This window comes from Microplitis demolitor, chromosome 4 (assembly GCF_026212275.2).
Source record: "Microplitis demolitor isolate Queensland-Clemson2020A chromosome 4, iyMicDemo2.1a, whole genome shotgun sequence".
NCBI classification, from domain to species: domain Eukaryota; kingdom Metazoa; phylum Arthropoda; class Insecta; order Hymenoptera; family Braconidae; genus Microplitis; species Microplitis demolitor.
In genome coordinates, this window is record NC_068548.1 from 21434975 (window position 1) to 21447613 (window position 12639).

Genomic DNA, 12639 nt, shown 5'->3' on the forward strand with positions numbered 1-12639 from the left:
TTGATAGAAGAAATTACTGCCAGAGAGGCAAGAGGGGAACATTAACTTTATAATTTAAATAGGCGGGGTATGGTGAGTTAGCGGGAATTGTTAAAAAAAAAAAAAAACTAAATAATTAAAAATAAAAGTAACTAAAATAAATCATTTAATTGTAATGGGTCCTGTGCAAAATCTCAATTGATTTATCAAACGTTATTCGAGTTTTGATGATTGTAAACTTGAATGTAATTAATGGCGCAAAATAGTATGTAATTAAGTTTTCATAGGTGAATTTAAGTGTAAAAATATTATTATTATTATTATTATTATTATTATTATTATTATTATTATTATTATTATTATTATTATTATTATTATTATTATTATTATTATTGTAAGGTTGCGAGAAACGTAATGTGAGAGTGAATGAAAAAAAAAAAAAAAAAAAAAACAAAAAAAAAAAAAAAAAAGAGTATTGATGTCATCAAAGCTTTCATTTTATTAATTAATAAATTAATTAATTAGCATTAAAACTAATTATAAAATTATTTTTATCACGATTACTATAATCATTAATACTGTATTATAATAACGTATTATCTATTATTATTTTTCTGTTATTATTCGTCAGTATCATCACTACAGTTTAATATACTACCATAATTACCATCATTTAATTAACAAATGTACTGTAACAATACATTTTATTTAAACATATCGAGCAACAAATTTCAAATAATTAAAAAAGAAACAGTCAAAAAATAAATAATAAACTTCTATTGTAAATTAAATTAAAATTCCGACAACCGAGAAGGCTTACAACGGGACGATGCAACTAAAGAGACGTTAATTAATAAATGATGTCTTGTATTTATTTATTTTATATTTTTTTTTTGAAACATTAAGACAGTGAGTCAATTTGCAAAAAAAAGTCCAAAGTTCATTTGCGTTTCTCCTGCCAAATCTCGTAGACTATTTTTTTTTTAAATTATAAGATATTACGACAATCGGTGTGTCTAGTCTCTTTCGGCAATTTAATCCGAACGCATCTTATTATTATAATTAATATTAATTATAAATTATTGTCATCGTTCGCTCAATTATAAGCGATTATTTACGGTGGTTAAATATATTTACAAATGATGAGTGTTTACACAAGACAGTGAACAAATTATAATAATTTAAATACGTAAGACGTCACCGTAAATTTGTCCATTTATTTAAATTAATTATTATTTTATTGCTGTCAGTATAAATCCGATATATCAGACATATGAGCTCCTGACACACCTGAGGCTAGTCGGGTCTGCCTCGTTGCTCTGCAGTACGGAATTATTGTTAATAATATTAATATTATTATTATTATAATTATGTAATTATTATAAAATGTAACTTTAGTTAGCGACCAAAAAGAACATAAATCAATGCACAGATGACCCACAGACTGATCGATATATCGTGTATTTTAAGAATCAAAATTTTATAGATTATTGATGTATTATCTCCCTCGTGATACAGTGGCTTACGTTTAATTGATTTAACCGAGTTGCAGTTACTCGGTAATAAATGGGAGAAAATATTAATAAATTAATTAATTAATTATTAATGTGAATAATAAAGTGAAATAAAAATTTTTTAAAATAATTAATTAATTAATTGAAATAATTATAATTATAATAATTAGCAAAAATTAAAAAAATAAAATAAATATTATTTAAAATAATGATAATTAAATAAAATAATTTTTAAACAAACTGATATGTAGAGCCAGTGTCGTTTTATCGAGGTCGCTTTTACTAAAGTCACCCGTTAAATGTATTATGATAAGAAAAAAAAAAAGTTAATAATAATAATTATTATTAAATACGTCTCTTACAAAGTGTTTAAATGTAATACATTATTATATTAATTAACAATTGCAAATAATTAGCGATTGATTAAATACCTTGTTGGTTACAAAAAATTGTTGGTATACATTTTTTTTGTAATAAATATTTATTTTTTATTATTGATTTTAATTTTTAATAGATATTTTAAATTACACGTTTATTTCGTTATTTATTATTTTTAAAATGAAGAGATTTACCAACAATTTTTTGAATTTTTACAGCTAACTCCCCGCCATTTTTAATAAATTATTAATAAAAAAAAATTGATAATTCGTTTTTCTTTTTTTTTAAATAAAAGCCTGAGGAAAATTCAACTGTAATTTAAATTAAAAATTCAAAGTTATTTTTATTCAATTTATCAATTAAAAAATGCATCATAATTCTATCAATAGTTGATTAAAAAAATTAATAATAATAATAATAATATAATGATAATAATTAAATGATACAGTGTTATAGCACTTTGGCTTTTTTAATAAAAAAAAATAAAATAAAGGTGTAATGTATAATCCAATGATATTCTGAAGAATGACAGGTGACTTGTGGACCTCGAATTTTGTTTAACACTTAGACCAACACTTTAAATCAACATAAATTATTTTTTTTTCATTAAATTATTGGTGTACTTACCATAAAGTTTTCTATAAAATAAAATAAAATGAAATAAAAAACAAAAATCCCGCCTAATTTTTCTTAAACCCATAATAATTCATTTAAACCATTTGAATTGCGCGCCAATTTTTACCGACCGCCAGCCAGTTTATAATTTTCCCATCGCGGCGCTGACGTTTCAAAAAATTTATGCGCGCGTATATCACCGTCATAAATAATTAATTTACAGTTTACGTTTTAAAATTGTATGTCTGCGAAATTTTAATATATATAAATACAAAATGTAGCAAAAAATAAAAACAACTGAATTAAAGGTAGTAATAATAATTTAAATAATAATAATAATAATTTAAATAAAAATAAAACAATTGATAACGTACTATTATTTGACCAATGACAACTCAGCGGTTTGACTTCCGGTTGTTGTTGTAGAGACGCTACATTTTGATGGCATACCCAATACCCACTGAAGCCATACTGGGCATGCTTATTAGTATGTGTTTTTAATATATACATACATTTATCATCGTCATCGGCAAACTTTATTACGATAGTACGTGTCTAGAGTAACGTATATAATTTTAAAAATATTATTATTTATAATTAATAATACAGGTAATTAGTATTACATATTATTTAATGAATAAACTGTGGCTATGACGGTATTTTTTCGCACAACTTGGAGCTTGAGCCGAGCTCATACAACGGAGATTATTATTCCCCGTAGATTGTGGAAGGAATAACCACTAAATTGTGCTGGTGAATTTTTTATAAATAATCAGTGACTGTACGTACAATTTATACATTTATTTAACAATATTTTTAAATATACATGACTTTTAAATTTCTTATAACATTTAAATATTTTTTTTAGTGAAAAGTAAACGAAAAAGTTGTAGATTTTTATAATAAAAAATCTCAAAAGATAAAAGGGATAAAGCAACGGAGCACGCGATGGATGTCGTGGCTACCGATGTAAATGGCGGGAACGCTGAAGTGGCGCGCGACGACGATGTGCCAGATCCAGGAGTTGTTCAACTCACTAGTAAATCGCCAAAAGTTGATGAGGATAAAGACACCAAGGATAAGGAAATTAACGACGTAAAAGAGGACAAAGATAAGGATGTTGAGATGGAAGATGATAAAAAGGATGTGAAAGTAGAAGAGGTTCAGAAAAAAGAAGAACAAGAGACGATTGTAGTTAATGAGACTGAAAAAATTGACGAGCAAGAGGTTAATGGTGATGTCAAGGGTGTCAATGTTTCTGTTGTTAAAAAAAATATGACACCTGTGACTAAACGAAAATTACGTAAAACTAAAGCCAATTCTACTAGTGCTGTCGAGAGTGAACACCAGGATTCACCCTCAGTAAATGCAAATACTAATGTGAATGCTAATTCTAATAATACCAGAACACGGAATCAAAAGAGAAAATTATCAGAACCTGATAATCATACATCCGATGATTCGATGGATTTTATTGGTTTTGATAGCAGTAGTTTGTTAAAAGTTAATCCTGCTACGGAAATTTTGTTGAAATTGATCGCCGAAGCTGAGGCAGAGATTTCATCACCGCAACCATCTGCTAAACGTCCTAAGCGTTCGCTGTCCAAGGGTCCAGTTCGTAGAAATGTTGAATTAAAAACAGACGATCATCAGACAGGTAAATTTTATTGAACAGTAATATCGTTATAATGTAGAGTGAATTATTTATGAGATTATTGTTTAGAAGTAGCAAAAGGTAAAAAGAAATTGGATAAATCGGACGGTGAAGTCGATAGTGGAAATGCTGGTGCTGTAACTGCTGTTGTTAAAAATGACGCTGGAAAATCACCACCGTCTGCTAAAACTCCAGTTGTGAGTAGGCGGGGAATGAGAAACTCCCATGCACCACAAACTTCTAGTATTGCTGCAGCGAAACAAAAAGTTTCGGCTGATGTGACTAATCCAGAATACAAAGAACCTTTCAAGTATGGATGGAAACGCGAGCTTGTGTATAAAACTGAGACTGATTCAACGAAAAAAGTTGTTGAAGTTTCTTATTACACGCCAAAGGGTAAAAAAGTTCGGAGTCTTAGAGAAATTGCCGAATTCCGTATGTATTTTATTTCCACTAAGCAATCAGTATATTTATTATTCTTCATTAATTATTTATTATAATTAAATTATATTTTTTTTTTAGTGAATACTAAAGAATTGACGGTAGATAATTTTATATTTACCAAAGAACCAACGGGTATTAATGATCCGCAATATGAAATAATCAAAGACGAAACAACTCCCGTACGTTAACTCATAACTTAAAATTTTTTTTATCCCTTAATTTAAAAATAAAAAACTCTTATTTATTAAAAAAATTATATCACAGATCAGTACTCCAGTCAGCGCGGGGCCTGCCAAAAAAATAGGAACTGGCAAGAAAGCTGCCGTTACAAAAAGACTTACCGGAAAAATATCTCCAACACCAGCTAAAACTCTTGCAAAAAATTTACCTTTGAAAACAAGTACTCCCGGGATTAAAGTCAAAGTTCCCGTCAAAAGAGGTTCACTAAGAAGTAATGCGCAAATTATATAATGAAATTTTAAAAAATTGAACTATTATCTAAAACTAATTTGAATGATTTACAGAAGACGTATCACCGCCCAAAGAAACTGATGTGCTCGGGTGGACCAACTCGTCAAACACCACGAGACGCAGTCAAGCTGCCACGGAAAAAACGACGCCTTACAAATCAAAGAGGTCATTGAAGTAAGTCAATTTTTTTTTTCTCTTATTACCACATATTTTATTTAAATTAAAATAGCTTCTGATAATTTACATCCTTATCAAAACCATCGCTTGTGTAAATAATTACGACTAGCGCAACCACGTTCATTAAATTAAAATTAATTACAATTAATTAAACCTACATACCGATTTCCTACTTGTATTTATATTTATTTCTCTATCTACTGCTCTCTCGATCCCATCCCCTACCAACGCACGTCTTTCAGGACCAAACTCCAGGAACCCTGCAGTATCCGGTGTTCTATGAGCATGGGTCTGATACCAAGTCTTCAATGCTGTGTCTGCCTCTGTCTGTATCATCCTGAATGCGTAGGCCACGCTGAGAATTCTACCAGTGAAGATTATGTTTGCAAGGTAATTTAAATATTTGTTGGGATGAATATTTAAAAAAAACTACACATGTATGAAATTTTTTTTATAGAATTGTCGGCACGACAATGAGGAAGGTAAAAAAGTTTCTATAACACCACCGCCATTGATACCAATAAGTATGATCGGTACACAAAATGTTAAATCACTTTTCCCGCCAATTGATCGACAATCACCCCCGAGAGTTTTATCTAAAAATTCAAAACCTGACAGTGAATATTATTCGAAAAATTCATCAAAATCACATCGAGATTCATTGCCATCAACTGGTGACAATAAATTAAATACCGCCGCTTGGTATTCGAGGAGAGATTTTATGCAGAGACAAGACGGCTCGGAGCCTAAACCAGCACAAAATATCGCGCTGTTAGCTGGCAAAAGATATATTGTTGTACCGAAAAATAACGCTGGTTCAGTTCAACCAGCAATCAGGCCCAATAAAACCCAAAATAAATTATCAATCGATGACGTTGATAAAATAAATTATCCTAGAGAAATAGGATCTAAAGAGTCTAAAGCGCCGAAAGAAGTATCAACTGGACTTCCAAGTGAAGAAATTGTTAAAGATAAAAATAATGAAAAGAGTCAAGAGTCAAAGACAGCAACGATCGACGTTGAGGAACCGCAGAGACAAAGTTCCGAGTTGAGTGACAAGATAGATGACACTAGCATTAGTGAAACTCCTGTAGGCACTTTAGAAAAAATTCACAAAACACTTGAAGATCAAGTGGAGGATGATGCGCTGGTACAAGAAGTTAAAGATAACGACCAAGTGCAAGAACAGGAAAATTCACACGATGGTATTGAGGAAAATGTACCAGCTACTGTTGGAAGGAAAATAGATTCAGGTAAAGAGATTGCTGATGACAAATCAATTGAAGAAAAAGACATTGAAAGATCAGAGTCCATGGATACTGATGGTTCAAACGCATCTGATGAAATGCCGATCAAAGAATCTGAATTTGATGCTGTAGCTGCAGCTGCTGTATCGAAAGATATTTTAGAATCAGAAGCATCTGAGCTAACAGTGAGTCCAGTGAAACAAACGGCGGGTAATTTGAATGAGGAAAAAAATCAACAAGTTGGAACCAATGATAAAAAAGAGGTGGAGGCAGACAAGTAAGTCCGAGTTTTTATATTTATGTATTTTTTTTATATGTAATACATCTTTCCTTTATGAGGTTTTGGCAGTTGCTTTGTTACACTTTTATTTACGTCATTAGTGCTCGTTGAGTCACAAAATTTTTATCGTTTTTTATTTATTTGTTTATCTATGTATTAATTTACAAGACCTCTTTATTATTATTATTATTTTTGTGTTACGCAAGACACATGTTTGCTTTGTACTTGCAAATATAAAAAAAAATATCCTATGGATAAAATAAAATGAATTTGATTTTTTCCTATTATAGAAGCACACTGCCTTAGCTTCGAAAATTGGCTATATTTTAAAAAATTTTAATTATAAATAAATTGGAATTATTTATTTAAAATCAATTATTTATTCTCTATTGTAGTATTAGCGTGAGGTAAAATTTATTTTTTAAAATTCAAATTCATTAAGAAATTAAATATTTTATAAAGTTAATTGCAATAAAAGGAAAGTATTTAAAAAGCATTTACATTAATGCTACAATGAGAGTGAGATATTAAATAAGTGCTTCAGATTCAAAAAAAATCTAATTCATTTTTACTTTTTTATATTTACAGATATAAAGGCATGTGCGAGCCAGAACACAAATTTATTTAAATAATAAATCTGTTAGTGCGTTCCTCCGCGATTATTCCTCGTCCCATTTTAATTTCCTCATTTATTCCTCTCTTATTTTAATTTAATTTTTTTTATACAGCGAGCGGGAAATTTTCAAATTTAAATAATTATTTATTTTAAATTATATTATTTAAATATTTAAATATTACTTTTATAAATTACAGAAAGAAAGCTGTGGCACCGCTGGTTGAAGTCGATCAGAGACAGTACTTTATGTCGACAGTATGCTCTGGTTACAATGCACTGTCACGAGTTTTCCAGTATCTTAAAGTACAAGAATTATTGCGCGCAGCGCGTGTATGTAAAATGTGGCGCGATTTAGCTGCACATCCTGCGCTGTGGAAGACAGTCCGTATGAAGAATAGTCAGGTCACCGATTGGGACGGATTGGTAGCAACCCTACAGAGGCACGGTACTGAACATCTTGATTTACGTAAAATGCTGATTGCCCCTGAATCTGACAGTATTTGGCAAAAATTTGTATCAGTTATTCCCAATGTCAAGACTCTTATCAAACTCGAACTGTGCCGCTGTCCCGTGATGGTTGTAGAGGAAGTAATTAAAGTTTGTCCGCAATTGCAAGTACTCAGTGCCATGTCAATAAAATGTGATTGGCTCAATTTAGAGGATATTGGTAATTTAAAATCTTGTGAAGAATTAAGACTCAAAGCCATCACTGGTATGTCATTACACGGTGATTTAACGCCACTACAAAATCTCACTCAGCTGTCGCACTTGAGTCTAACGTCAGTTAAAGAACTTGGTAAAAAAAAAATAGACATACTGGCGTCGCTTGTTAATCTCGAGTCACTTGAGTTGGGCGAGTGCTCGGATTTTTCATCAAAGTTTGGCACTGCGGTGTTGTGTAAACTCACAAAACTCGAACGATTGAGACTTGAAAAGGGTCAAGGTACTTGTTGTACCTTTGATATACTTAAAGGTGTTGCTAAACTCGATAAATTACATCAATTGGAACTGGTCAACTTTGACGTTAAAAATGGCTTTGATAAACACCTGGCAAATTGTAAAAATATTAAGAGGCTGCTTATTATACCGACGTATATCTCACAGTCAGCTACGTCAAATAATATGGTATTGGGTGGTGTTACTGAGTTATCTGACAGTCTCACGTATTTCGTCTGGGGTGTAACACTAGAATTGTTAAGAGTTACTCAATTATTTGTCGACCAATGTAATCAAATGAATAAACAAGTGTCTGGTGATTCGATACCCGTATTGAAACCAGTACCTTGTTTGAAACTTATTGAGGATGCTGATGACACGAAGATGGCGTCCAAAGGTAATAATTAAAATTAAATATTATTATTAGTAGGGGATGTAGGGTGAAATGATGATGTCATTAACAGATTATTTGCAATGGGAACAAAAAGAAATTGATATTGAATTGGAGATTTTGAAATCACATGAAATTAATCATTGGCTTTAATCGCTCAGTCCTGGGATTAAATCCCGGGGCTGAACGACTAAAATTTTGATTATTTAAATAAGAACACGGACAATTAACTGTGATATTGTGGATAATTGTTGGAAAAGTGATTATCTTAATAGCATAATTTGCTTAGCAAAAGTTTCCTTGAATTTTTTGTCAAATGAACGTCAACTTCGGACTTTTCCGTTTTTGATGACAATTTGTATACAACTTTTGAAGTTAATTTGCATTCGAATTGGGGCAAAATGGCTAATTTTGCTGTCAAATTACCGACAAATTCGGGCAGCAAATTTCGGTAATTTAAATTGTCAAATTACTGTAAATTTCAAGCTAAAGTGTCTATTAGGATAATTAATATCTGAATTTGTAAAAATAATTAAAATCTGTTTTATATATTCTTATTTTTCAAAGTGGCAAATAATTCGTTAATTACATCGTCATTTGGTCCTACATCTTTTGATAGTAATTTAAGAATCTGATCAATATCTAATAAAATTGAATAATTATTTAATTAATTTATAAAATAATAAATATATTAATTTGTTTGTTTGTTTCTTTTAGCTGAAGAAAAATCAACAAATTCATCAAATCCTCAAGTAGATATTTTACCTTTACCACAACTGCAAAAACTTCTTTTGACAGCATTACCGAAAACACGAGTGAAAATATTAATGATACCTTTCCAAGCTACCTGGAGACAAAGTATTTCAGACACTGCATCACAGTAATGAACTAAATAATAAATAATATAACCGCACAATTTTTAAATATAAAACCCACGACCTCTCTGAATAATATACGAGGTATGTAATAAAAAAATGATGAAGACTAGGCCGACCAGAGCCACTTTAAATCATTCGGTACATGCAGTAATAGAACCACGCTGTTGACATCTCGTGTGCATTTCAGTACGTCAGCTATTATTATAAATTATTATTATTATTATTTTTACTATTTAAATTATTTTTTCTATATAAAAAAAATAATAAAAATGAAATAATTATTTAGTTACTTTTTGATCACACGAATACTTGGTATTGTAAATAATTATTAATTATTTTTTATTCTATAAAAACTCTTGGATATTTAAAATTAATGAGGTATAGAAAATAAAATTGTAAAACTAATAAATTAGATGTTAATATTTTGTTTAAATGGAAAAAATTAAAATTATAAAGAATGGAAGTTTAAATTTCTGTGCGATAGACAAATATTTTTGAAAATGTTTTATGATTATAAAGCAATTAGATGGACATATTTTACATTTAAATTTTTATTATCAGTAAAAAAAATACAAGAAGATAGTGATTAATGATATTAATAATAATTAATGATTTAATTAAGATATTCAGCATGATAACTGTGGGTTCTTTTTCCATTTTTCATGTTTATGATACAAATATATATATAAATATATAAATAAACGCTGCAAGTAAATTTAATACAGCAAATAATTCTACAACGTATACGTTAGTTTATTTTTAATTATAATATTCAACTAATTAATTTTATGAATTTATTTTAAATTCATAATCATACAAAAAATATATACTTATATTTTTTTCCATCTACGGTAATGAGTTTATTAAAAAAAAAAATTGCAGCGGTAATCTACATCAGTATATTTTATATAATTACTGTTGGGAAATTAATTAATTAAAATCCATAAAATATTAACTGATATAAATAATTAATTTGTTGATTAAAAATCAAACGTAAATAAAAAAATAAAATAATATAATAGTTGGATAGATTGCTTGCAGATTAAATAAATAGTATAAGTTACAGGTTTTTGTAAAACAATTAAATGGTTTTATTTTTGTCTGGTTAAACAGATTTGTAAGTTAAAATATGTTGCAATTTATTAACAATAAATATTAATAATAATAATAATAATAATAATAATAATAATAATAATAATAATAATAATTCACTAATACTATAAATTTTTTAATTAATTAATATAATAATATAATTAGCTTCGTATTGTTTATTTTTAATATATAATTAATTAGATTTCTTAATTGTTAAATAAAAAATAAGAAACAACCATAAAATTGTTAATATGGTTATTTATATGTACAAACAAACAAGAAAAATAATAAATGTACGTTTTCTAAATCATAAATAATGTAATAAATTAACGTGATATTTTTTTTCTTTAGTCATTAATTGTTTATATTAATTATTTTTTACAACTACAAGTAGTATTTAATTAAATACTATGACGTAAATGAAATTTAAAACAATAAAATAAAACGTACGCATGTGCTATGGACGTTAAATAATTTAAGTCGCTACTTTTTCATTCATAAATCGTTAAATCAATATCGAAACTAAATTGTACTATGACTTGAAGAACTTAGTAACCAAGACCTTTTACTGTCGAAATCAATGTCTGGAGAATGTTATTTATTTAAATATTATAACTAAGACAAATGTCATGTAAAATTAATAGAAATGCCAAATGAACCAACGGCTCGTTGGATTGTTCCTCTGCATGATGGAAATCGTGTAGTTGAATTTGAACATGGAACAGCATCTGGTAAACGAGTTGTTCGTGTTAATGGCAAGACAATTATTCATCGTGACTGGATGTTTCGTTTAGTTGGTGACGAAGAATTTGTCTATGGTGGTACCAAGTTTATTATTCGCGTTGATCCAATACCAGGTAGAATATATTTTTAATTTGAGTGTATTTTTAAATTATTTTATTTTTATATAAATTGTTAAATTAAATAGAATCTTATATGGATTTCATATCAGGTTTAAAATACTCATACACACTTTGGGTTAATGGAAAAAGTTTCACTAGTTTTATTCAGGAGCAGTCGAAAATTCTTGAGACTTGGATTGTTAGAATTGGGGAAAAAAAATATAAAGTTATATTGGATAAAAATTTACTGTCGGTTTGGATGAATGGAGAAGAAATTCAAGTTGAGGTATTTATTTATTCATTTATTTACGATACTGAAAGTGTAGCCGACAAATTAAAATTTCAGTTTTTAATTAAAAAATTAATTTCCATGAAAATTTTAAAACACACACGAGAAATTTTTTAAAATTCTTTACATGCACTTTTAAAAATTTTTACCTGTCAAAATTTTCTTTATTTGTTTATTTTCAAAATTATCATATTTATTTAGCAGCAATTAAAAAAACTTGTTTACTTTTAATGAACAGAGTAAATATTGACAGACAAAAATTTTTAAAAAAGCATGAGAAGATATTTAAAAAATTTTATTATGTATATTTTTGTAATTAAAAACAAATGATACTGAAAGTAGCAGACATCAAAAAATTTTTAAATTTTTATAAACAAATTACTTGTAAGTAAAATAAAATTTTCAGAACATCACAAAAATATTTTGACAAAAAATTTTTAAAAGTTTTTTTTATGAGTTTTTTTTATGAGTTTTTTTTTTTTTTTTTTTTTTTTTTTTTTTTTTTTTTTTTTTTTTTTTTTTTCAAATAAATTTTTTTAATGGCTGTTACATTCAGTATCATAAAAAAGTAGCATTTTTAGATATCGGTTACTTTGAGAATATTTATTCACTATTTTTTAAAATTACATTTTATTGTAGAATCAATTTGTTGATGACGGAGCAGAAATGGTTTTTAAAATTGATGGAACTCAAGCTGTAATAAGATCATACAGTTCACAGCAAAAAGGTGCTGGTATTAAATACATTCTCTATGCAGACGGAATTCAAGTTACGGAAAAAGGATTGTTATCTGATTAATTAATAATTTAAATAAAAGTATATATAGATATATTTGT

The 12639-nt window shown here is 28.2% G+C and overlaps 2 protein-coding genes across 3 annotated transcripts; both read left to right on the forward strand.

Annotated features, from left to right (window-relative positions):
* The first annotated feature begins 2923 nt into the window (after positions 1-2923).
* On the forward strand, positions 2924-10682 carry LOC103578182 (uncharacterized). 2 transcript variants are annotated; one of them, XM_014440889.2, is made up of 10 exons: positions 2924-3267; positions 3355-4143; positions 4213-4575; positions 4663-4763; positions 4849-5035; positions 5109-5229; positions 5475-5622; positions 5690-6756; positions 7573-8708; positions 9420-10682. In XM_014440889.2, exons 2-10 carry the CDS (start codon positions 3435-3437, stop codon positions 9584-9586), a joined length of 3999 nt encoding a protein of 1332 aa, XP_014296375.1. In that variant the 5' UTR covers positions 2924-3267; positions 3355-3434; the 3' UTR covers positions 9587-10682. The 2 variants fall into 2 exon arrangements, with proteins under 2 accessions (XP_014296375.1, XP_014296374.1); XM_014440888.2 differs by having other exon boundaries at positions 4210-4575; positions 9420-10328.
* A 617-nt stretch (positions 10683-11299) lies between these two features.
* Positions 11300-12621, forward strand: LOC103578117 (fas apoptotic inhibitory molecule 1). Its single transcript, XM_008559076.1, has 3 exons — positions 11300-11529; positions 11625-11800; positions 12443-12621. Exons 1-3 carry the CDS (start codon positions 11319-11321, stop codon positions 12599-12601), a joined length of 546 nt encoding a protein of 181 aa, XP_008557298.1. The 5' UTR covers positions 11300-11318; the 3' UTR covers positions 12602-12621.
* Positions 12622-12639: the final 18 nt, after the last annotated feature.

Bases quoted from the DNA above. Each gene is read 5' to 3' on its own strand.
- LOC103578182 (XM_014440888.2), top strand. From the start codon at position 3,435: ATGGATGTCGTGGCTACCGATGTAAATGGCGGGAACGCTGAAGTGGCG. The intron at 4,576-4,662 runs GTATGTATTTTA...TTTTTTTTTTAG, and splicing joins TAGAGAAATTGCCGAATTCC to TGAATACTAAAGAATTGACG. The intron at 8,709-9,419 runs GTAATAATTAAA...TGTTTCTTTTAG, and splicing joins CACGAAGATGGCGTCCAAAG to CTGAAGAAAAATCAACAAAT.
- LOC103578117 (XM_008559076.1), top strand. From the start codon at position 11,319: ATGCCAAATGAACCAACGGCTCGTTGGATTGTTCCTCTGCATGATGGA. The intron at 11,530-11,624 runs GTAGAATATATT...ATTTCATATCAG, and splicing joins TCGCGTTGATCCAATACCAG to GTTTAAAATACTCATACACA. The intron at 11,801-12,442 runs GTATTTATTTAT...ATTTTATTGTAG, and splicing joins GAGAAGAAATTCAAGTTGAG to AATCAATTTGTTGATGACGG.